Here is a 25,780-nt window from a genome sequence, read left to right as displayed (position 1 = left end):
AGAAAAGTGATCTATGTCCACCATGTCAGAGTGAGACCTAGCTGGATGGACCCTCTAGTACTATTTCTAAAGGAAAACATCTTGCCCGAAGAGAAAACCGAGGCTAACAAGATACGGAGAAACGCTTCTCGGTTCTGGCTATCTGAGGACTAGAAGCTGTATAAATATTCCTTTTCTGGACCATACTTGCTCTGCGTACACCCTGAGGCCTCAGAACTAATCCTGGAGGAATTACACGAAAGGATTTGTAGAAGCCATACAAGAGGCAAGTCCTTATCTCATAGGGCCATCACCCAAGGCTACTGGTGGCCAAACATGGAAAAAGAAACACACGAATACGTGAAGAAGTGTGACCAGTGTCAGAGATTTGCGCCAAACATACATCAACCAAGAGGGATCCTCAATCCACTGTCCAGCCCTTGGCCATTCGCTCAGTGGGGCTTGGATATTGTCGGGCCCTTTCCCAAGGCAGTAGGGAACAAAAGGTATCTACTCGTCGGCACTGACTACTTTACTAAATAGGTTGAAGCTGAACTTTTAGCAAACGTCAGAGATGTGGACGTCAAAAAGTTCGTCTGGAAAAACATTATTACCCGATTCGGGGTCCCTCACTCCCTCATCGCGAACAATTGTCTTCAGTTCGATAGTAAGGCCTTCAGGAGGTACTGTTGCGAATTGAGAATTACGAATAGATATTCTACCCCAGCCTACCCCAGGGGAATGGGCAAGCCGAGGCTGTTAACAAGGTCATAGTGAACAGACTTAAGAAGAGGTTAGATGACGTGAAGGGAAGATGGGTGGAAAAATTGCCACATGTCCTGTGGACGTATCGAACCAAACCCTGCAGGTCAACAGGAGAGACCCCCTTTTCAATGACTTATGGGGTCGAGACTGTCATTCTTCTAGAAACGAGCTTTCCAACACTAAAAACCAGCTCATTCTGTCCGAACGGCAACAATGAGCTGCTAGAGAAAGTTTAAACCTTATTGAAGAAAGAAAAGAAAGGGCAATGGTCCAACTGGCGTATTACCAACACAAATTTAAGCGAGGTTATGATGCCAAAGTAAAGCCAAGGCCACTAGTGCCTGAGGACTTAGTGTTAAGGAAAGTTCTAGGCACTGCAAAAGATCCAGCACGGGGAAAGCTGGGACCAAATTGAGAAGGACCATATCGCATCACCTCAGTGGCTAGTATTGGGGCATATTTTCTAGAAGATTTAGATGAACATGTAATATCACGCTCTTGGAATGTAAACAACCTGAAAATGTACTATTATTAATGAAAATTTCCTTTCTCAATAAGTTCTTTTGTTGTATAACGGCCTCGTGCTTCTTGTCTCTCAATTTACTCAAGTATTAAACAGAACCTAAGTCCTGCATGGCTCCTTGGACCACAAGCTTAGGAAAAATTAATAACTTTTGACATTTACTCAAGTATTAAACAGAACTTAAGCCTTACATGGACCCTCGGACCATAGGCTTAGGGGAAATTAATTACTTTTGGCTTCTTTTCAAGTATTAAATAGAACCTAAGCCCTGTATGGACCCTCGGACCATAGGCTTAGGGGAAATTAATTACTTTTGTCATCCTTTCAAATATTAAACAGAACCTAAGTCCTGCATGGACCCTCGGACCACAAGCATAGGGGAAATTAATTACTTTCGACTTCTTTTCAAGTATTAAACAGACCCTAAGCCTTGCATGGACCCTCGGACCACAGGCTTAGGGGAAATTAATTACTTTTTTCATCCTTTCAAATATTAAATAGAACTTAAGCCCTGCATGGACCCTCGGACCACAGGCATAGGGGAAATTAATTACTTTCGGCTTATTTTCAAGTATTAAACAGAACCTAAGCCCTGTATGGACCCTCAGACCACAGGCTTAGGGGAAATTAATTACTTTTGCCATCCTTTCAAGTATTAAACAAAACCTAAGTCCTGCATGGATCCTCGGACCCTAGGCTAAGGGGAAATTAACTGCTTTTGACACTCAAAGAACACCTTCATAAATGTTAAACAGAACGCGAGTAACAAGGTATATTACTTACTCCCTTCAGATTCAACATTCACTATGTAAGAATTAATTCGTATCATAAATGTAAAATAACTCTATCTTGTTGATGCTTAGTTAGATTTCTTGAAATGCCAATAATGAATTACTATTGGAAATAGAGCAACAACAGTTCAAGCTCATTTGTAATAGTAATAAAAATAAAAGCAATAAAAACAGAGACACAAGGAGTAGAAGGAAAGTTCATTCATTAATTTGAAGGAAATTACACTACAAGCAGTGGCAGAAGCCACGAGAAAGGAAAGCTAAAAAAAAAAAAAAAGCTACAAAAGAAAACCCTATGTCTAGAATTCTAGGCCTTATCCTTGGAAGGACCCTTCTCAAGATCGGCAACCTCGGAAGGAACACCATCAGCTTTGTGCTTAGACTCCGCGTCCTTGGCCTAGGAGAGCACATCCCTGATTGTGAGGGAGTCCTCAGAAGGCTTATCCTTCATTGGAGGTTGAGCTTCCTTACCCACACCCGCCCCCTCAAGAACTTCGGCATCAGGAAGGGGGGCCAGGGTAGGAAGGAGCTGCTCAGAAAGAGGGTTCGACTCGAGGATTTCCCGAATATCCTCGGGGAAGAAGACGTTTTCGGCCCTCCTTAGCTCGAAGTCTGCAAGGGCTCCCGCCCGGTCCATCGCCACTCCCTATGACTTGGTACAATAATCCCTGCAAACTACGACTACCTCCTCTGTTAGTCGTTTCTCCAAATCCATCACCCCACGCTTGGAGGCTGCCTTCACTGCGGCCTCAACGGCGTCCCTGGCCACCTGAGCAGCATCCTTGGTCTTCTGCAGCTTTGCTTTAAGATCCAAAACAAACTGCTTCTTAGTGGCCAAGTTTATCTCAGTGAAATGCAATTTCTAGCGCTGATCCTCTATTTGCCTCTCCGTAGTCTTTAGGCCGGCCTCAGAGCTTTGGCGAGCCTTATCCGCCTCCTTTAATTTCTCAGCCAGTTAAGCGTGTTCTTCTTTAAGAGCCCCAAGGGTCTTCTCAACTTCAAGGCGAGAGTTAGTCTCAGCTCTGACTTCATCCCGAGCGTTCCTGACCCACTCTTCAGCCACGTAAACCTGCTAAGTAAGCTGCATGACAATAACAGAGTGATCGAACGCATGCATATGAATAAATCACAATCCTAGCATCAAGCTCAGAAGAGTAGTGGTAAGGGCCCAAAATCATATATTGGGCTTTAGGCTTCACCTAAGACAATTGACAAGTCCGAAGAGAGGTAAATAGTTGTTAAGGGATCCCCAGTTAATGTCTCATAAGCAGGGAATGAAAGGAAGATGATCTGAGGAGGCATTCCTCCTCGGATGCGATGAATGAAGCTCAGGAGCATACTCTATCAATTAGAGGGACCCTCCATAAGGCTTTAGCGATAGAAATGTGCCTCATAAACATACAAGAAAGAAAGAAACATAAAATATCAAAGGAAAAGCTGCTACCACCGAATTAAATACATTGCAACTACTTTTCTGGCCGCATTTATGTGGAGAAGACCTCTGAACAGTGCTGTCTTGGCTACCACAACTCACAGAAGGCTGAAAGGGGTGTCTGACGGGATGAGCACTCGAGTAGGGACTCAGATGATCAACAAGTGTAGAATCAAGATGGCTCAATAGGGGCTATATAATGTGAGAGACCCTCCATGAGAGGGGGATCGGAAAGGAGAGAGAAAAATAGTATAGCAATCTGAACCATTCTCATATTCTAGAGCGATCATTATATACAGATTTAACCTCCTTGGATTGAATGTTTATTGATATCAGCATCCTTTATTTGTGTTTGATTGCCATACAATTCAATACTAGCCGTTGTCCAATTCATTAGGACCTAGTTCTTTGACCCATTCTCTATAAATTCATTGTATTTGGCTCATTGGACAGAGACTCCATACAATTTGGGCTTGGGCCTCAAATTGAGACTCTACAGTACCAAAATGAAGCTAAAAGTTTCATCAGCTCCCAAGCATTTGGGATTGCTAAAAAAGTCAATTTAGGATCTGTTTGGATACCGCTTATTGTTGAAAATTGAAAATAATATAGTAATATAATTTTTAAATGTGTAAATAGTGCCATAGGACCAATTTTAAAGAAAAATTTGCTAAAATTTGTACTTGTGGGTCCCATGAACAGTGCACGGGACCCACACAAAAAAACACAGACGCGCATGTCTGCTATTTTCAATGCAATCCAAACATACACTTATTTTACTTTTGAGCTTATTTTTTGGTATTATTTATGGGTCTCATTGTACTATTTCAGCTAACTATTAGCTTTATCTATGGTACTTCCTACAAAAAAAAATTTTAGTTTCAACTAAATAAGCTATTCCCAAACGACAAACGAACTCTAGTGCCTCACCTTCAAGAATTTTTCGAGATGAAAGCTTCCTCCTCAGCCATCATAAATGTTAAAAATGAATTATCATGAGATCAATCTTTGTCTTTACTCTACTTCACATTTTAAATAATAAAAATCTTATGTGTTAGGCTCCAGTTATTAAAGGAAGTGTTAAAATTATAATTAAGTAATTAAATTCACTATTTTTCAAATGCTTAAAATACCATTTACATTAAGTTTACCTTGTTTAGAAATACAATCGTTCGTCACCCATATTATTTTCACAGATCAGTTGCCTGCACTAATCTTTTTTTCAGGCATATACATAAATATATTGATTAACTAGTTTTAGTGTGGAAGACATGGCGACACCTAAATTTCATTTCCACTGCTGATATTTTGATATGTGGTGTTTTAACAAGCAGGAAGTAGATGATCTGATGATTAGAAGATTCCTTCGTGCTCGTGATTTGAATGTGGAGAAGGCTTCTGCCTTATTCCTCAAGTACTTGAAATGGAGGCAAACCTTTGTTCCAAATGGTTCAATTTCTGCATCAGAGCTTCCACATGAAATTGCACAAAACAAGATGTTTATTCAAGGATTTGACAAGACAGGAAGACCCATAGCAGTGGTCTTTAGTGCTAGACATTTTCAAATCGAAGGGGGAATAGAAGAATTCAAGCGTATGTTATTTTCCCTCTCTTGTTAAGTATTCACACAAAGGTTAAAATTTCTTTGGAGCTTAACACTTCGTTTTGGAGGAAGAAATGGAAAAAAAAAAATGAATAGAATGAAAAGAATAATTTTAGATATTTTTTTCTAATTTCTTGTTTAAGAGTTTTAATGTAGGAAATGAAAAGACTATTTTCTTTTTTAGGAGTTTAAATTAAAGGAAATGAATTAGATTTAGTGACATTTTCACTAAAATTCCTAAAATACCCTTATACGTTTAACATTTTATTTTAAAATGCGAGTATAATAATACTTTTGTTATAGATGATTCCACTCCATTTCTTCTAATGTCACTCTTAAAAAAAAATTATTTAGGGTATAATAAATGGAAGTATAATAAATCTTTCTTTTTAAAAATCAAATTTGAAGTATAATAAATCTTCTTCTTTTTTTATTCTAAAAAAAAAAATATTTATGTTCCATTCCTTGTCAGTCCATTATTTAGGATATGTTTGGTAAACTAAAATAAGTACTGTAATGTAATAGTTGTTCATATGGTTTAACTATTCAATAGTTTGATTATGTTTTTATTATAATAAATAGTCATTCTTTATGAATCATTATTCTTTAAAATAAAGAATAACAATTCATCTCTAAAATGGTTGTAATAGATATTCCATAGTAGGTGTATTAATTTATAAATTAATATATTTCTAAATAAACAAACTTTCTATATACACAAACAATTACCCAAAAAAAAGGACAAAATTTGGCTACAAAATTGATTGTAGTATAAAGTTACAACCTTACTCAATATTTTTTTATTAGAAGTGAATTTTGACTAATCCACTATTAGATTGCATTTTCTTCTTATATCTTCCATATTTGCAAAATTTCTAGAAAATTAAAGATCAATTGCTTTGCCATCAATAAATTGTTTAAATTGGAAGTTTTTGTAGTTTAAAATTATGAATAAAATATAAACTTATAGATCATATAGTAAATAATATTTGATTAACACAAAATTTGACATGTGTATTAAGAGCATAAAGAACATGCAATTCAATAGTTAGATTTTCAAAATGTGTAGTAAAATTTATTTTATTGAGTAAAGTTGTAGTCTTAGGCTACAACCAATTTTATAGTTAAACTTTGTCTTAAAAAAATGACCACTGTAACGTAATTTTACATTCCATTCCTTGTCATTCCATTATTGATGGCAAAGCTTATATTTTATACTATGGCAAAGCTTGTATTTTATACAATCACAAACTATTTTACAGCATTTTAACCATCAAACCTTAGAAAAATGTTGTAAAATAGTTTGTGACTATAAAAATTGTCACCAACACTTTTTTATTTACCAATAACCACTAATCACATCAGCAATTTATAAAAAAATTTGTAAAAATTTTTGTATATCAAGAATTACTCTTGAAAATATCCAAACAAGATAACTTAATTTCATTACGTTCTTTTCTTTTCTTTTCTTTTCCATTATTTAAATAAATTTCATTTGTATCCATTCCTTTATAATTTATTCGTTCAATTTCTCTATGAAATGTAAAAATTCAAAGTAATAGTTATAAGAGAATGAGAGAACTTTACTAGCAGTTTCAGTTTACAGCAAAAATGATGGATGGATTATCCAAGTGGATTGAAACAAAAAGTCAAGTCAAAATATGTCTTGATTAATCACCTCCTTTATTCTGGTCTGCATATATAATTGAGCTTATAAAACCTTCCACTAGAGGGAAGAGGCAGAAAACTTGGTTTTACTCTAGTATTGTTGAAGTTGAAGTCTTTTAGCTCATACAAGGCACTCTTTTGTTGTACAGGTTATGTAGTCTATGGTCTCGACAAATTGTGTTCAAGGTATCTCTATCCTATCCATGATTCACAGTGAAGCTGGATTGGAAACTCAATAGTACACTGCTGTAATTATAGACTGTAAATGGTTAACCTTGATGTATCAGGATGCCCCCAGGACAAGAGAAATTTGTTTTCATTGCCGATATTGAAGGATGGGGATATTCAAATAGTGACATCCGTGCATACCTTGGAGCTCTATCGATTTTGCAGGTTACATTACATTTCATTTGTGTTCTAGCACAATGATAACTTGCAAACTCTACAGATAAAAGATCTAGTACCCATTGAGAGAAGCTGTGAAACTCAATCTTTGACAGCTAAATACAACTTCTGTTAATTATTAGGACTGCAAACATAGTGAGCATATAAAAGCATATAAGTCATTGCAATGAAAATACACGATTACATTCAAATGGCTCATGACAGACTGTTTCTAACTTTATGGTAATGGCAGGATTTCTACCCAGAAAGATTAGGGAAGGTTTTTATCATCCATGCGCCTTACATATTCATGACAGTATGGAAAATTGTATACCCCTTTATCGACAAAAATACCAAGAAGAAGGTCAGATTTTGATTTCGTACCTTCATCGAGTGGAAAACTTCATTCATGCTGTTAGACTGCATTACATATACGAGCATTCACACTTCACAGACAAATACTTGGGCTTTTACAGATACATCTCATAATGGTTGATTAACTCTTTTATCTTCCAATACTGTGCAGATATTATTTGTAGAGAACAAAAGTTTAAAATCAACCCTGCTCGAAGAGATTGATGAGAGCCAGCTCCCAGAGATATACGGAGGCCGACTGCCATTAGTACCAACCCAGGACAGCTAATTAAACAACTGAGCTGGGAGAAAAACAGAAGAAACATAAAATGGATAAATTGCTCTTCTTTCTTAGCATATCTTTGGTCCAGTGCATTATTGATGTACCTTTTCACTTATGTCTATTTGTATGAGGATATATAAGACTGTGCATGGGTCAAGTTGGAGGATTTTTTCAACTTGTTGGGTTGAGAAATTCCCAATCCACATAGGTCCGGTTAGGCTGGTGATTTGTGCATTTGTGCTTACATGTTTCATTTCTTTAAAAAAAATTGGACTTCCATAACCTTCGATGTTAGCAGCAGAATGGAAACAGAGAGAATTCCAGCTGAAGCTGAAGCTGAAGGTGAGGGTGATTGGACAACAAGTGAGCCTCTTTGCTCTCCGCATCATCACAATCGCCATCATTCATTCCTTTTCCATTACTGAGAAGTGAGAAGAGATCCTCATTACTCACTACTTCTTTCTAGTACTGGGCTCGACATTCACTTCTCGGCCCATATGTCTCCTTCTCCACCTGCGTTGGCCAATATCCCAAATGTTATAACTTATACACACTTTTTCCTTTTGAGAAATGAGATAGCGACAACATTTTTACAATAAATCTTAAAAGGAAAGTTATTATTGATTGTTATGATTGGGGCAAAAAAATAATCTTAATGGAAGGTTCAAATTTGAACCAATAACAACTAATCACCTATAATTTGTTATGAAAATATTGTAGAACTTTTTGAAAGATAATCAAGTATATGCATATGATATGTTTGATTTTGGATCCAATGTAGTCTTCTTGTGCTGCAATCACACACATCAAGAAATAAATTATGCCAAAAGTAAGTTTAAGGTATCATTTCTTTTTCTTTTTTTCATGTGAGATATAGTTTTGTTTCAAAGCAGATGTTTACAAAATTTTGAGGAACAAGAAAATTAAAAATGAGAAATGATTAAATAAAGGTCGAAATATTATAATATTTTAATTTGAAAACTATATATTTCAAATTTCTTGTTCGGGCATTCATTCTCACAGACTCTTTATTGTAAATCGTCTGTACACATTATTCATTTCACTCTTTAAATATGGATATTGTATGTGAAATTGTCGATGTTATGTCTTATGTGTCCATATTGTATGGTGCATATCAATGAGTGTGAAAGAACAATTACCTTTTTATTTAATGCAAAGTTGAGAGAGAGAGAGAGAGAGAGTGATCATGGATTTTGTGGGGGATAGGAAGAGAATACAAAGGCAAAAGTGTAACTCCATTTTAAGTACCAACCAGGCCTGTACACGGTGCGGTGCGGCCGGTTATGAGAGTGTTTTTTGCACCACACCTATAGGGTGCGGTTTTCCCTCGTGCTTGACCGCACCTAACCAGTGGAGGGGTAAAACCGGTCTACACGAGGTGCGGTGTACAATATCGGTTTGGTGCGGTTAGTTCGGTGAATTCCTCAATTTTCTCAGGATCCAAATACAACATAATCACGAAAGAAAACAAACATGAAAGAACCCCAATATTCCAAAGAAAAAACAAACATGAAAGAAAACAAACAAAATACAAACAAATTCACAATCTCTCTAAAAAATATCCCACTTCAAATCACAAAAAAAAAATTAAAAAAAAATAAACTAAACTAAACTAAACATGAGTCGTAAAAGATGAAACAAAACTATTGAAAACAAAATAAACAATCCGAGCAGAAAGCATTACAAGGAGGAGCTTTAGCTAGGACAAAAAAGGGGAGGGGAGAGGGTGAAACTCCAAGAACAATGGCATCAAGCGGCAGAGTACAGTGACAGCAAGTGGCGAAGGGCTACAGGCTAAGGAGTGAGGGGAGAGAGAGAGGAGAGGCAGAGACGCTTGGGTGAGGAAAACTAACGAGAAGAGAGAGAGAGAGAGAGAGGTGGGCAACTGAACACAACTGGGGATGGGGACTAATATATTTAGGGTTTGAATTGAAACGACATCGTTTCAAGTTTTTTTTTTTTTTTTTTTTTTTTTTTTTTTTTTTTTTAAATCTGATACCAAAACGACGTCGTTTTGAGACTCATATTAAAATTAATAACAGGTTCGAACGACGTCGTTTTGCTATTTTGTAGTTAAAATTTTCAAACCCTACAACGTTTCCTATTACGCTCTCTTATTTCTCTCCATTCTCCAGCGCCGTTTCTCCTTCTTCCTCTTTTTCCTTCTTCCTTCCTTGCCTCTCTCAAGCTCTCACCTTCACACATTCTATATATTAAAGCCAATAGTAACTATACATATAAATTATAGCATATAAATATAAATACATACCGGTGCGGTGCGGTTTCTCGTCGGAGTGCAAAATGGCCGCCGATCGCCGCACCGGCCGCCTTCGGTATGCCCAAATCGCTGCCGACCACCTCTCCGAATACCTACGGTGAAGCTTTGTATCGGTCGGATCGGTTCGGCGCCGGCCGGTTTTGTCGGTGCCGGTAGAATCTTGAACAGGCCTAGTACCAACCAACCAAAAGGTCTTCGCCGTTCTAAACATTTCTTCGGATGATCGATATGAAGTGTATCTCCAACCTAACCCCCCCCCCCCTAGCATTAAATACTATATGGCTTGTCTCCCAAGTAAAATACCGGTCTCTATTTGGTGTCCAAAGTCTGGTAAGGGGGGATTAGCCTATCATAGGTAGGCAATGATGGGTTCATAGGATTATACACATGCCAAAAAAGAGTATAAATACCCTTCAACAGCATTGGTAAGCTAAGCAATCTTCAATTCACGCATTTTTGTGTGGAACTAGAGTTTTTTTTTTTTTTTGAACAAACTTAGGGCCTGTTTGATAGAGGAGTTTGAGTAATGTTATTTATAATTTTTTGAAATACGTGTAGGTGGAAAAGTATGTAAAAATGTATGTAATGTAGTTTTTTGAAGTGCTTACTGCCATCGTAGTTGGACTTGGGATTGTTGTGATCAATCCGCTAGATCAATCTTCTTTTAAGAGAGCTTCCATCAAATTAATTTCCTCAATCAAATATATTCCCACGTAGTGATATTTTATTTAAAGTACACTAAAAAATTGTGTCTTGTAATGCAATAACAAGACAAGTTATGGGGCGGTTTGGTAATTGTACTAATAACGTTATTTGTATTTTTTTAAAAATACATGTGAGGAAAAAAGTATACGAAAATGTGTATAATATTGTTTAAATATTGAAAATTGTTACTCAAAACACCTTACCAGACAGCCCCTAAGTATCAAATATTTAGAAATAAGATTTTAAAAATGACAAATATTAACAAGTACCATGCAATTGGACTCATATGAGTTTGACTTAATAAAAAAATGACTTAAAAGTAATTCTACAATTTTTTTTTTTATAAAATTGACCCCACAATTTATAAATTTGATAAAAAGTGCAATTTTAAACTGTCATATCTTATACGACCACTAAAAAGTATAACAAGAATGGTTTCTAAACATAATTATTAGAACCGCTGGCTGTTAATGCATAACTCATCTGGTATATGCTCTTCAAGCAACACACGGACACCATACTTATCGAACTAGTCGTAACAATAGCATGGAGTGCATGGTTTAGTTGAAACAAAACTCACTTGGGGGAAGCACGACAATCCCCGCAAGAAATCATGTGGCGAGCTCACTCCACACTACAAGACTATCAGCTTGCTCACCTAAGCAGTGGCGGAGCCACGTTGGGGCTGAAGGGGGACATGGCCCCCCCAAATTTAAAAAAAAAAAAAACATTTATATAAATGAGATCCCGAAATCTATGAAACCAATCTCCCAATATAAGCTCCCCCCCCACCCCCAATCTTGCTATTAAAATTATTTTCCTTTTTAAATTTTCTTTAAAAATAATAATAATAATATGTCCACAATATTTTTCACAATAAATCTAAGTGATGAGTTATTATTGTTTTTAAACTACCACTTATATTACTTTTTTACCCGCCACTTAAATCTAAAATGACAAATTTATTGTGAAAATATTGTGAACATAACACTTCAAAAACACAAATACAGTAATTATTATCAGGATATCTATACAATAAAAGCACGTAATTATTTTTACAATTATCTCATAAAATAAAGGAGACAAAAAGGGGTTTCAATTTTTGCTCTTCCTCATTCACAAAAAATTTACTTGGCTTACTTTGAAATTAAGGTCGAAGGAGGCTGTGTTCCGTGCGCTTGTCTCCATCGACTTCAGAAAACAACACCAGTTTTTTTGCATTTGGGCTGATAGGTGGGTCTTTAAAATCTTTTCAGTTTCTCCCCTTTTTGGCTTTCTCTCTCTCTCTCTCTTATTAGCTTTTTATTGTTTTATTCTACAAGTTTTTCAGTACTGATTACCAAAGCCTTGGGCTTTTTACTCTCCAACTCTAAGAGGATGCCCTCCATGTGTGTGGTGAAAAATTAGACACTTCAAAAGGTACACAATAAACACTATTTTATCTACTCTCCATGTGGGTGATGTGACTCCTCTTCAATTTTTTTTTTTTTTTAAGAAGATCCTTTTTTGTTTTGTTTAATGGTATATAGTTGTTTTGTTTAATTGTATATGTTCTATAATATAAAATATAAATCACCTAATATATCATATATGTATATAACCATACACAAATAATATTGATTTATATAGACTTATAAAATACTTAAACTCCTACAAAGACTTTTGAGAAAAAAAAAATTAATAATTTCATTTTCTAGTCGCCCCCCCCCCCCCCCACACACACACAAAATCCTGGCTCTGTCACTGCACCTAAGGCCCACTCAGTTCAAAGAAGCCATGGATAGCCATTGGGTCCCACCTGCATTTCCCTAGTACAAGGTTAACGTAGATGCTGCAGTCTTCTCCCAACTCGCATGATAGGCGTAGGTGTGATCATTCGGGACCACGTTGGGTCTGTCATGGCAGCCCTAGGCAAACGCCTCCCTCTTCTGTTAGATCCCTTGGAAGCAAAAGCTAAGAGCATCCACATCAGTGGATGTATAAATGTGTATAAGTGTGTAAAATGGAAAAAAGTCACTAATTTTACACATTTTGAGCAAAAAAACACCCACATCAATGGGTGTAAACTCGTGTACATTTGCAAGTTGCTATAGTACCCGTGCATATTTGCACAGGCACTGTAGCATGTGTATATAATTTTTTAATAATTTTTTCTCTCTCCTTTCTATACTGACTCTCAACGCCCTCTCTCTCTCAGGCGTACAGCTCTCTCTTTCTCTCATCTCATCAATCTTTCTTCCCCTAGCTTCCGCCGATGAGAATGAGGTCGAGGAAGCCCAGTCGCTGGAAGAGTCCGTTGCCTACAACACGATCGGAGTTCTCTGACGGGTCCGTCGCCTAGAATCTCGTGGGTTTCGATCCATTTTTGGTTGAGATCTTTCTTCCTCTAGCTTCCGCCAATCGCCACCACCGTCGATAAGAACGAGGTCGAGCAAGCCGAGTCGCCAGACGAGTCCATCGCCTAGAATCTCGTGGGTTTTGATCCAATTTTTTTACTGGGTTTGTTTCTTTTTTTTTTCTTTTTTTTACTGGTTTTCTTTGGGATTCTAGTGTGATTGGCTTGTGTGGATTCTAGTGCCGATCTTGTTGCACAGTGGGAGGCTCGAGGCGTCGATCTTGAGAGAGATGGTGCTGATGATGGTGGCTGTGCGGGTTGGGTTGGGTTAAGGAAATGAATATTTTATTTGAGTAAACGTGTATAACAGACAAACTAATGTGGGTGTTTTGTAAAAATAAGTATGTAAAATAGAAAAAGTAGGTTTTGGTTGTGTAAAATGGAAAAATTTATGCACGAGCTGATAGGGATGCTCTAAGGTAATGGATGAAGCCAATATTTTTGCATGGGACATTGGCGTCAGAGATGTCATTTTCGAGTCAGATTCCACTACGGTTTGCCATGCTATGGAGAACCCCACTGATGCCCTAGTCTCCATCTCTACCGTGGTCTCAGGTTTTTGCTCTAGACTTAATGCGTTTCGTACTTTCCAATCAACACACGTGGGGAGACAGGGAAATAGACCAGCTCATACTTTAGCTGCTTTTGCAAAAAATATTGACTCTTTTGTAACTTGGATGGAAGAGTGTCAATGAATGAAATGATAATAAAGGAGAGCAAAGCAAACGCAATGAACCAAAAGGACAAAGTAAAAGGAAAAGTACTGTTCATGTAAGCCAAAGCCAGGCTAAAGCCTGAACCTGAACTTGAGGCTGAGGGGTGAGCAACTGACACATGCAGATGCAGAGAGTCCAGGACAAGGAGAGAGGAACTATAAGCATCCAACAGGGTCTTGACGTGTCAAGATTTCATTGGTTTCAGTAGTATGTTTGGTTGACCAGAGTTTTGATTATTCCAAAAAGAAGATAAAGCCATTAGGGTGAGTTTGGTTTTAAAAAGTGCAAGTGTTTTTTGAAAAAGATAAGTGTTTGATAAAAGCTGTTAAAAAATGTTTTTTGAAAAAGTTGAGTGTTTGCCTAGCACTTATAAAAGTGGCAGTTTGAGAGATAAATTTCCAAAAAAACCAATGTATATATAAAGAGAATTCTTTGTTTTAATTACATCTCTTAATGCAAGTTATGGACATAATATTTTCACAAAAATTTCACAACAAAGTCTATATGACAAGTTGTTAATGGTAGGAAAAAAAAAAGTCACTAATAGGTCTAGATGAGAACTAATAACAACCTACTATGTAAATTTTATTATGAAATTATTATAAAAATATTTTGTCAATAGTACTATTTTTTTTAATAGAAAAATAGTACTAATTTAAAAAATTTAAAGATATAATAAAATGTCCCAATATTTTTACAATACTAATTTAAATTAATCTTTGTAAAATAAAATTTTATTAACATCACAGTTGTAAAAAAAAATTGTGAAATAATCTGTGTTCTTAGTCTCTATGTTTTCTTCCACGTTGCTTTACCCAAACCCAAAAACAGGGAATCTGGTTAACTAATTTTGTTTTCCTAACTATCTAGTTAGTAGTCCATTTTTTTAAACTATATAACTTAGTAGCATCTCGAGCCTAAAAGGCTCGATTTTGGGCTTATAAACCAAGCCTCAGAGGCTGGGTGTTCATGTTTTGAGCCACCCTGACGTGGAACCTTTTCCACGTGGAAATCGAGTCTTATAGACTCGATTTTCATATCGAGCCTCAGAAGCTCGATTTCAATGGTCTAATATTCCACATAGATGCCACATGGAAATCGAGCCTTAGAGACTCGGTTTGCTAAAAGTGAAACCGAGTCTTAGAAACTCGATTTTTAAATTGTGGTCAAAATGTAGGACATGTGGCTGATCATGTCTGGGTCCCTATAGATCTGGTTTTTTTTTTTTTACTGGGTCTCTCGGGCCTGACTGAAACATAGATCCCTTTCACATGTTCACTCCCTCTCTCTCATACAATCCCAACACTTAATCAATTCTTCCCTCTCTCACTCCCCCTTTCACTCTCATACAATCCCAGTACTCACATTGCACATCCTCATGTCAGGTAAGGGTCTCACTCTCTAGTTGGTTGTCTGTTGTTTGGTTTTGATATTTGTCTTTAATTTTTTTTTTTTTTTTTGCTTGAGTATGAAATTATTATAATCATTGATTGTATTTGGTGATGTAATTGCTTCATTTTGGTTTTGCCATAAAAACTTTTTAGCTCCATTATGTACTGGTAATCTCCCATTAGAAATGTTGTTGTAGTAGAAATATCAAATGTTGCCATGAGTAATGAAATGGGAAGTTGAGCCCCTGGCAAATGAGTTTACAAAGAAAACTTAGCAAGCATGCTCCTTTGTTTGCTCTATAGTCATACAACTATTTACTTCAATTGTGTCCACAGTACATCGAGATCAACATTATTCATACTATTCCTAGTATGCACTTCATCCATGAACCAAATCCACCAATTGCACTTTACCATCACACTTACTAAGTAAACCAATACACAAAACATATTTTTAATTATTGGAACTCATAGCTTCTAAATGAGCCATATCTTGGCGCAAAATTTCAAGAAATACTAATCAAATTCACAAAAATTCCAAAAACCAAAATTTGAATATGAGAGAGAGATCCATACTTGGGTGCTAGAAAGAACGGCACAATTTGTAACAAACACATACACAATTTTTATATGACAGTTGTTTCCAAAAACATACTTCTTAGATGTTAATTTATTTGAAAATAATTAATTTCCTCCTTTTCTTTTCTCCCCCCACCCCTTTTTTTAATAACAAGTTAGAATCCTTTTCAATTGAGTTATACATGTATCTTGACATTGATATGGCTTGAATATGGAGTTGTTGTCAACTTGTCATCATGGAACTGGTTGAAAATCTTAAGGTAAAAAATTATGTTGTTTCTTGAATTGTTGTTGGCCTTGATAAAACATTGTCCTCAAAACTGTTCACCTCATCGTTAATATCCTTTCTATGGGGGCGGAGCTACACTTAGCCAAAATTTTAAAAAGAATTTTATAATGTATATATATTTTGCAAATTTTTCAGACACTAGACCTTGAAATTGATAGTTGGCCCCTCCAAAAAATAAGAGCTGCCCTTTGCAAAAAAGTATTAAATAACTACTTAAACGTTGGGTTCTAAAAAATAATTGTTAAGAACAACAAACTATCCGCATTGTTAAAAAAAAAAAAAATTCTTTTTAGTTTTTTCCTCTCTTATTAATTGGTAAGTTTTGGCTGTTGAGTTCAAATAGTAAGTTTGTAATAAAATAAATTTCTTGGTAGAGTTTTTTTTTTTTTTTTTGGGACTAAGTCTTTCGTTGTTGTTGTTAATTTTTGAATTGAAAACGAATTGAAACCAAAGTTTCTTTGATTTTTCCCATTGTTTCCCGGCAACCAAACGGTGAAAGTGAAACACACTTTGAAGCAACTCACCTTTTATTTTAGTTTTGAGAAACCGCGTAGATTGAGGAACTCAAAACTCGATGAGTGAGAGTGGAGACTTTATCAAACCTCTGTACACCTCGATGTGCTTTATCAAATCTTTCGTGCTAGGTGATGAATGTGAAATAGACTAAGTGAGAGAAGAGGGTGATCGGCAAAGGTGATGAATGTTTGACGGAGTGGGAGAAGAGGGTGAGTGAGAGATGTGCTAAAGTGTGAGAGTGAGAGGTTGAGACCGGTCTAGTCTGTGTGAGAGAGACGGTGAGTGAGAGAGTGGATACTTTAGAGTGAGGCATTAATTTTTTTTAAAAAAAACCCCTATTTGAAACCGAGTCTCTAAGACTCGGTTTCCCGGTCTTCCACGTGGTTCAACCACGTCACAGCCAGATTGCCACGTGGACGCCATGTAGACCTCCTGCCAGGTCAGGTTTGATCAAAACATGAAAACCGAGTCTTAAAGACTCGATTAATAGGTCCAAAATCAAGTCTTTAAGACTCGAGATGTTACTTAGTAATATACTTTGCAAACCAGACCTACTAACTAAATGGTTGGGAAATTATGGTTAATTACCCATTTCGTCCCCCAAAAACTCTTTTAAACTTTTTTTCTTCCACTTTTTTCTCATCCACTCGTTCACTTCTTCCTCATATTCTTATTTTCCTTTTCTTTTACTTTCCTCCACACAAAGCCCCACACACTCCACCACATATTAGTAAAGGACTTCAAGATTTTCAAAACAAGATCTTTAGCCGGGGCTACCTTGTTGTTGTTGTTGTTGTCTCTAGCTGACTTATTAAGCAAAGAACGTAGCTGGTTTGCTATATCACGGCCTTGAACAAGCTCTTCTATTGCTTTTTTCTTGCTAGAAGGTAAGCTCTCAGGCCAAGTACACTCCATTGTTGTGTGTGTGAGTTTCAATGTGTTTTGAGACTTTTGTGTTTTGTGTATATGTGACTGTCTTTTGAGCTTTGAGTCCCTTGTGTTTGAGCTCTTTTTTTTACCAGCCAATGTGAAGCAAAGCAAGAGGGTTTTTTGAGATTAGATATGTAAGACATAAATCAAAAAAAAAAAAAATAGAGAAGAGAAGAAGAAGAAACAGCACGAAGAGCCTTGTTCTGAAGACGAGATGAGAGGAATCCGTGAGGTGAGCTATAGACCTTGATTTATCAAAGGGCAAAATTGGGTTTTCAATAAAATATTTGGTCAATTTGGTAATTGGAGACAGCCTCTCAACAGTAATATTTATGAACGCACGTTGACTTTTGCAAAAGTTTTGAAGAGTTATGGTGTGTTAAAGTAAAGATGCTTCACATTTCAAAAAGTAGTGTTTCTCAAAAAGTAGGTTATATTCGGTTTCCCAAATGCATATATTATATATTTGGTTTTAAAAAGCATTTTTTGCACTTGGAAAGTGCAAAGTGTTTTTGCAAACTTTGGGTGCATTCAAGAGGTATATTAAAATAACAATTTTTATTGTTTAAACAATACAATATGTATTTTTATAACACTTTTTCAAGTGTGAGATACATGACAGAATGTCTTTTTTTCCTTTTTTTGGTTATTTTAATCATTTATTTTTTTGTTCTTACATTTCATTTATAAGTAATATTTTACATGCTTTGTGTTTCTTTCATTTTATTAGATTCATAGAAAAGAAAATACCCCAAGAGATTACTATAAAGTTCCACCAAAACATTACTGGGCCATAGACAACTTTTTCAGAATATCCTAAAGAACAACTGAATATGCTTTGCTTTATGAGTTATACAAAGAAGCACAATTTGAGATAGATGACTTAGTTCTTGAGAGGGAGGTATTTGATGAGCATGTCAAACGACGCTATCCTGATTGGATGTGGCACCTTAGAGAAGAATGTGTAAAAAATAAAATTCCTTGAGATGAATGGTACAAGCATCCCGTAGATGATGTAACTCCAACTATTTGGAAAGAGATGTGCAACAAATGGAATAATCGCAAGTGGAAGGTGATTATAAAATGAACTTTATTAATAGTCTTTTTAATATATTTTTTTCTAAAATCTTTCTTAGAAGCAAATGTTTAAAAATTAACTCATTTAGTGTATTTTTTTTCACGTAACCAGGAAAAGAGTGATAGAAACAAAAGAAATCGCAAAGAAAATCAAGCTATCATTGTGACTACAAGTTCTATACCAATGGCTAATCAAGCTGTGGTGCGAATCACCTTGGTAAATCTTTAATGAAAGATAAATGTTTTGCAGTATCTTGTTGAAGTTCTTACACCTTATCTTGTTGAAACTGTTCATCCTTATGTGTGGCTTATACTCTAAAATGTTTTGACAGGTGATGAACCCCACTGCTCAAATTGAACATGAAGCCAGTACCTCCAAAATTGGTGAAGATCAACTATTTTACTTTCAGCAGAGGGGAATTGAGTATGAGAAAGCCATGATTTCTGGGTTTTGCAGGGACGTTTTCAATGAGCTTCCTGACGAGTTTGGTTCTGAAGTGAATCAACTAATGAGTTTGAAGCTTGAGGGATCTGTTGGTTAGGTAACAAGTAGGTTTGTGTTGAAAAGCTCGTGTTTGTTGGAGGATTTTTAGGTCTTTTTGGTCCTGAGGTTTATGAATGTAAAAGTCTCGTATCATATCGACCAACTATTGATACTACACGATTGGAGGAACATCACTACCGTTACTGTGTACATAATGTTTCTTGTTATAAGTTAAATTGCTTGTTGTACGTATAATAAAATCTTTGGTTATATATTAAGTTGCAAGTCCTTATAATCGTTTTTATGGATCATTAATACTTGAATTCATTTTTACCTTTTGAAGGAAATGAAAAAGGATAACGTGATATTGTGCTTTGAGATTTCAAATATTTTTGCTACATGAGGTTTATGATTGTGATAATTGTTGCGTCCGTTGCAGTTCAACATAGCTCAATTGAGCTTTGAAACCAGACAGTGAAACTTCCATGGGATTTTGGTGAATTGATGTTAGAAACATAACAATAATTAAGCAGCTTTAGAGTTTCAAACGATCCCTTAAAAGTTGCTATGGCTTTTGAATGGAGTTGTAGTATACCTTTGTGCTAGAATCCTTTTCCCTCTCTCTTGTGTGTTTGTTTCTCAAAAAAAAAGGGTAATTATCCCACATTAATTAAGAGTGTGTGTTATGTGTTGTATAATTTATCTCACTCTTCCTTAAAAGTTACCACGACTTTTAAGTGGAATTGAACTTCTTTCCCTCTCCCTTATATGTTTGTTTATTTCTTGAAAAATAAATAAAAAATAAATCCAATCAATAAAATTATCTAACTAATAAAACTGAAGAAATTTCGAAATACTTAACCCTTTTTTTTTCCAACATGATTAACTATGTTCTTTTTAAATAATTTAGTTGTGTATCAAGAGAAAAAGGCTTAATTATTAAATTTGTTAGAAAAATAAATCAGTTATACAGTTATACTTGAACAAGCTACTAAATTTGGCAATGATAGTTATGACATTCAAATATTCAATAGCTTTATTTTACTTTAATTACCACTCTAAACAATCAAAAACTCAATTAATCATACTCCAACAATTAAGAGCTCAAGCTCGATTGTTATTATGGTAAATGCTAAAATGATTGAGATTCAAGTGATAGGTTAATGGTAATAATATTTTTTATGGTATCGCATGTTGGTGGTTTAAATTCCACCTCTCCTCCCCCACTATTTACCTATTTCTCAACAAAAAAAAAAAAAAAAAAAAAACCCTCCAATTATCTTTCTCCCTCACTATCTACCTATTCCACACAAAAAATAAAAATCCCTCCAATTATTTTTCTTTGAGTGATGAAATTATTTAGTGAATCATGTGTACTATGCCCTCTTCCCATATGAATGTGAGTCCTATCTATGAGTTCCATATATAAGATTAGTTCTTATTTGTGAGAGGTGTAATATAAATGTGTATGAAATAATTTCTATTATGAAAACTATTTTGAGTTGAGGTAGATGTATTTTTCTATCAAAATCCAATAGTAGACAACTAAATCATAGTAGAATGACTCACAATATCTTTTTTTGAGTTGAGGTAGGTGGATTTTTCCGATCAAAATCCAATAGTAGATAACTAAATCATAGTAGAATGACTCATAATATCTTTTTCTTTGGTCTACAGAAGGTCCATTAAGTTTTTGGATTACACAACAAATTCTTGTTAGAAGTAGGATGTGATTTCAAGTATCTTATTCGGTGACAAAAAGCTTTATTGGCTAACACCCATGTAACTCCGCAAAATGGAAGAAGACTTTTTTTGGGCAAAAACACAATTGTATCTCATCATCCAAAAAATAAAAAACACTCACACTCTCACACACACAATAGCATGCCATAATTGCCATTGCCACCAAGAAGGTCTTCCCAGAAAAAAGGAAATGAGCCTTGGAAAAGAGGGTCCAGCCCTCTACTCATGAGTCGTGATAATGGAACTTACTAGCCCAGACTATTTGGGCTGAGTGACCCGCCCAAAATTGTTTTCAACAAAACAAACGGTCTCTCTTTAATCATTTGGTCTGTGGATCACTTTTTTAGTACTGCGAGATTGCATGGTATTTTTTTTTCCATGAGAAAATTTAAAATCTTTGGAAACATTCTGTAGTGGTAAGTTGCATAATTTAATGGTTTCTTTCTTTTTGAATTTGATTGAATTGCCTTTGTCACATTTGATGCAAATCTCAGTTACAAAGTTGTAATTTTTGCTTGTTCTAGCGGTGACTGGGATGCACGGACACGGCAAAACGCCCGTCGCACCCGCATCCGACGCGGCGACGCGCGAGGGTTGCCGCTGCCTGCGCGTCCGTGCCACGTCCAACTTTTTTTTTTTTTTCGTTTCACGACTCACACCGACGCGGGTGGAATCAGTCCGTATCGGCAGCAGCCACCGATACCAGCACCCAACCAGCTGATTTCGGCCAAAATTCAAAAAAAAAAAACAAAAACAAAAGGTGGGAAACGCACCATTTGGCCCAAAAAAAAAATATATATATATATATATATATATATATAATAAAAAAAGTTCAAAACGCACCGTTTGGACAAAAACAACAAAACCTATATCATTTTCAATCCGCAGCTCTCTTACTTCTCACTTCTCACTTCTCATCTTCAGCTCTCTCTCACTCTCTGGTCTCTCATGTCTGCGCTCCACGCCACGGCTCGCTGCCTCTGCTCTCCGTCTCCCCTCTCTCACACAATCTCACTCTCAACTCACTCTCACACTCACACAATCTCACTCACATCCTCACCGACCCGGCGACCCACTCTCAAGTCTCAAGCGCAGGTATCAATCTCAAGCTTTCAATCTTAGTTTTTCATAGCTCTCACATGCTCTGACTATTACTCAATGTGTCTGTGATAGTGTGATCTGATTTTTTTTTTTTTAAATTTTTTATACAAGTTGTAATGTAATAATGTTGTGACTTAGGTTTGATTTTTTATTTAGTTAATAGTTATTACTCATTGTGATTTGTGATTGTGAATCTGTGAAAAAGTAATATATATGAGCTGTAATGTAATAATTTTTTATATAAGCTGTAATGTAATGTAATAATGTAATATGAACATCATGTTTTAAGTTATTATCTACTACTGTTCTTAAATTTGGTATATGTTTATATAACGTGAAAAGGTATGCTTAGTAATATATTAAAAATATAAATAAAAATATTTTTAATAATTTTTTAATCGCTGCACTCACACACTACTTTTTCAAAAATTGCCAAATCCCGCACCTGCATCCAAATCCAAAAACGCACCCGTGCTTCATAGGTGGTGATAGCAAGTGTACTCTTGTGAATCATTGATGGGTTTTTTCAAAAATGTTTACTTCTTTTACTAACGTATTAGTTTCTATGAGTTATTCATGGTTTTACTTTTTTGCTCATATGGGTGTCAGAAAAGACTGGTTTATGGTACATATTTAGTTTGATGCGCCTGCTTTTGAAAAAATGGTTGTGGAGAACAAAGGGTTTTTTTTTTATTCATAATGTGAGTTTTTCAAACCTTGGGGGCTATAGATTGTTAGAACATTTTGTTATTGAGTGTTGTGTTTTAGTGTGATCTAAAAGTACTATATGTTCCTTGTTTGTGGCAACATTGTTTGCTCCAATATGCATTGGTTTCTGTTTTGAATTTTCAAATTATTTATGAAATATTACTTTGCAACTGATTGTTGTTGACAGAATCATGGTATTAGTGGTGTTTCTGTTTTCTTTGGTTGTAAGAGTTTGAATTGTCTTTATGCTGTGGATGGAAAGGTAAGAATAATCACCAGGGATTGGTAGCTTGTTGCTGTCATTGGTAAAAACATGAATCTTTGCACTTGCAAGGCCGTTTATCTTTGTTGTTCTCTGGTGGTTCTCATTTACAACACTAACCTCAATTATGCATCTTCAATTGAACCAAATAGGTATGCACTTATTTATGCTGGTCCCTTCCTTTCTGGCCATGGTGGAATGAAACTTTTATTGCTAAAATTAGTCTAGTCTTTGTAGGGTCCCTTGTCCTGCCTGTGAACTAAGTGAATGGTTTAATTCAGGTTTGGTCAGAAGCAAACCGCTGTACTTGATGGAATATATATTATATAGATAAAATATTTTTTTTTTTTTTTTTTGAAATTTTGAATATTAAGTGATTTTGTATTGGGGGCAGGCTGAATTGTGACTTTTATTCTATGGAAGGCACACCATGATGCATGATTAACTTGTGGTACTGTTGATTTTTTGAGTCTTTATAGTATAGTATGTAATTAAAGATTGAATATTACCTTGTCCATGAGACACATCAACTGGAACAGATTGGGAAAATCAATACCTCTATGAACTGTAATGTCAATAGGTCAAATTTCATCATAAGAATGAGGAATTTGATTCTTATCATAAATGCTGGTGTTACTATATATATTTTGTACAAATTCATTGTTATTACTTGTCATAGGAAATCATACATTGTTCTTTTTGCATCTAATCTATATAGTCCTCATGAATCATACATCTTTAGTTTGATGCTTAATATTATCATTCCACCCTTTGAAGTGTATGGCTAATAAATAATGACAATCAGGAGTATCAATGGAGAATGTTGCAGTAGTGAAGGGAGACAAACTCATATTAAGGGGTTTGAAGTTCCATGGATATCATGGGGTGAAGCCAGAAGAAAGGAAGCTGGGTCAGAAGTTCTTGGTGGATGTTGATGCCTGGTTGGACCTTCAGCCAGCTGGTAAATCTGATTGCTTGTCAGATACTGTTAGTTATACTGATATTTACCGGTAAGCTAAAATTTATAATACCTTGAAATGTGATATATCATATGCATTCTCACATTTTGAATGTTTGCTTTGATGGGCAAAAGTTCATCTTAATTTTCATGGATTCTTAAACCATCTTCTTAATGATTCCCAGTAAATGTGAAAGTTTATGGCATAACTTGAGGCTGTATATGATTAATAGGCATCTAATAATGCAGACCTACATAATGTAGGCATTTTAATACCAATGATAATAATTGTGCTTTTTGATGAATCTTTTCATTCTGAGAACTATCCATATGTTATGTATGCTCCTTTTATTGTTATTATTATTTTCCTGAATGTTATGTATGTTCTGTTTGATACATGATCAAATTTGATGGTTTGAATTGGTGAAATGAAATGCAGAATAGTTAAAGAAGTTGTGGAAGGGCCTGCACACAATCTTCTAGAGTCAGTGGCTCAACTCATTGCATCTACCACTTTCACAAAGCACCCCCAGATATCTGCTGTTCGTGTGGTAGTCGGAAAGCCTCATGTTGCAGTTCCTGGTTCTGTTGACTACTTGGGCGTTGAGATTCTCAGATACAGAAGTGTGGATGCATCAAACTGAACTTATTATTTGTACTTTTTTCATTTTTCACCCAGCTGAACAGCTATGTTTTTTAAGCAAATACATTGGTTGCTATACATCCATAATGGTTCTTTGACTGATCTGCATTTCACCAATTTAAACAATCAAGATACTAAGAAATTAGAGTTTCCCATCCTTCCCTTTCCTCCCGAAAATTGCAAAGAGTCATAGTCTCATCTTCCTTGTTGACACTGCCATAAATGCTTGTTTATAGAATACAATGGCTTGGTTTTGTGTTTCAGACTTGGTTGAGGGTTTACATGTTTATAATTTTTCCCATGAAATATTGGAGGCAAGAAGCCCGAGTAGAAAGTGGTGTTGTAGTTGTGCATTACAAGGTGGTGAGAGTTCTGCAGAATCATGATATCATATGATGCTCAAGCTGAGGGTTTTCTCTTCTGAAACTGGTCAATGGAAGATGTTAAAAGTGCACTGTGGTTATCCCTATTGTTTACACACTTGGGGTTTGTTGTGGTGCGTGATTCTTATGGAAAAAAACCCTTGGAGATTCAAGAGGGTATGTGTTTATCTGAGGATGGGGCGACATGGACTGGGACAATGAGTTTGAAGGACTTGTTACTTGTTAGTTGTTACATAGGTTGAATGGTGCAAGTGTAGGGCGCTTGTGATATTGTAAGAATCTAGTTTGAAGGTGTGGGAACTGAAAGATGCTGATGTAAGTGATGTGGATTCGAAACAAGTGTAACTGGAGTGATCTCTGATGACATTCGTTCAGCACGAAATTTGTCATGTAACTGGCATTTCATGCTAATAGCATTCCACCCATTTGATTTGGATATAATTTGTTTGACTAATGAGAAGCAATTAAATCCTGCAACGTTTGTATTGGGAGGCTGGACTCTGGAGTACTTGTGTGTGACCATGTCGTTTGTGCTTCCACCATGGCCAACACTTGCTCGTGAACGCACTTGAGAGGCAGTCGAAAGTGCATGAGTTTATCTCTTCAATCACTCAGTTCTCTCTAATTTTTATTTATTTATTTGTCTTTTGACAAGCGCAATACTCTCTAATTTTTAACTAAATATGAGATAAATTGCAATTTAAAAACTTCTATGGTCTTAAAATTCCCATGTAAACGATGAACCACACAATGACTATTTGATTTTGAGTAGCTTGCACTTGGTGTGGACTTCGGCTACTTTTGTTTTTTTTTTTTTTT

At 35.8% G+C, this 25,780-nt stretch overlaps 3 protein-coding genes across 5 annotated transcripts in view; all 3 read left to right on the top strand.

Moving 5' to 3' along the window:
- Window positions 1-25,780, top strand: part of LOC126703015 (uncharacterized) — a 48,438-nt gene that overhangs the window by 6,286 nt on the left and 16,372 nt on the right. The window contains exons 2-6 of one of the 3 annotated variants that reach the window (XM_050401904.1): window positions 4,825-5,083; window positions 6,911-6,947; window positions 7,049-7,154; window positions 7,399-7,509; window positions 7,672-8,064. The exons of the other annotated variants lie outside the window; for them this stretch is intronic. Of the exons in view, the coding sequence (XP_050257861.1) occupies window positions 4,825-5,083; window positions 6,911-6,947; window positions 7,049-7,154; window positions 7,399-7,509; window positions 7,672-7,788 (630 nt within the window). The 3' untranslated portion in view covers window positions 7,789-8,064. Of the gene's footprint in view, window positions 1-4,824; window positions 5,084-6,910; window positions 6,948-7,048; window positions 7,155-7,398; window positions 7,510-7,671; window positions 8,065-25,780 lie in introns of those variants that run through there. 3 annotated transcript variants of the gene reach the window in all.
- On the top strand, window positions 18,524-19,478 carry LOC126703017 (putative UPF0051 protein ABCI9). Its single transcript, XM_050401909.1, has 3 exons — window positions 18,524-18,674; window positions 18,792-18,896; window positions 19,012-19,478. The coding sequence occupies exons 1-3, from the start codon at window positions 18,642-18,644 to the stop codon at window positions 19,219-19,221; spliced, it is 348 nt and encodes a 115-aa protein (XP_050257866.1). The 5' UTR covers window positions 18,524-18,641; the 3' UTR covers window positions 19,222-19,478.
- LOC126703016 (dihydroneopterin aldolase 2-like) lies at window positions 21,799-24,680 on the top strand. The gene is made up of 3 exons (XM_050401908.1): window positions 21,799-22,001; window positions 23,783-23,987; window positions 24,375-24,680. The coding sequence occupies exons 2-3, from the start codon at window positions 23,791-23,793 to the stop codon at window positions 24,577-24,579; spliced, it is 402 nt and encodes a 133-aa protein (XP_050257865.1). The 5' UTR covers window positions 21,799-22,001; window positions 23,783-23,790; the 3' UTR covers window positions 24,580-24,680.

The sequence above is a fragment of the Quercus robur genome, chromosome 10 (assembly GCF_932294415.1).
Source record: "Quercus robur chromosome 10, dhQueRobu3.1, whole genome shotgun sequence".
Lineage (NCBI taxonomy): Eukaryota > Viridiplantae > Streptophyta > Magnoliopsida > Fagales > Fagaceae > Quercus > Quercus robur.
Note: the sequence above shows the minus strand (reverse complement) of the source record. Positions and strands in the feature narration are given on the sequence as shown.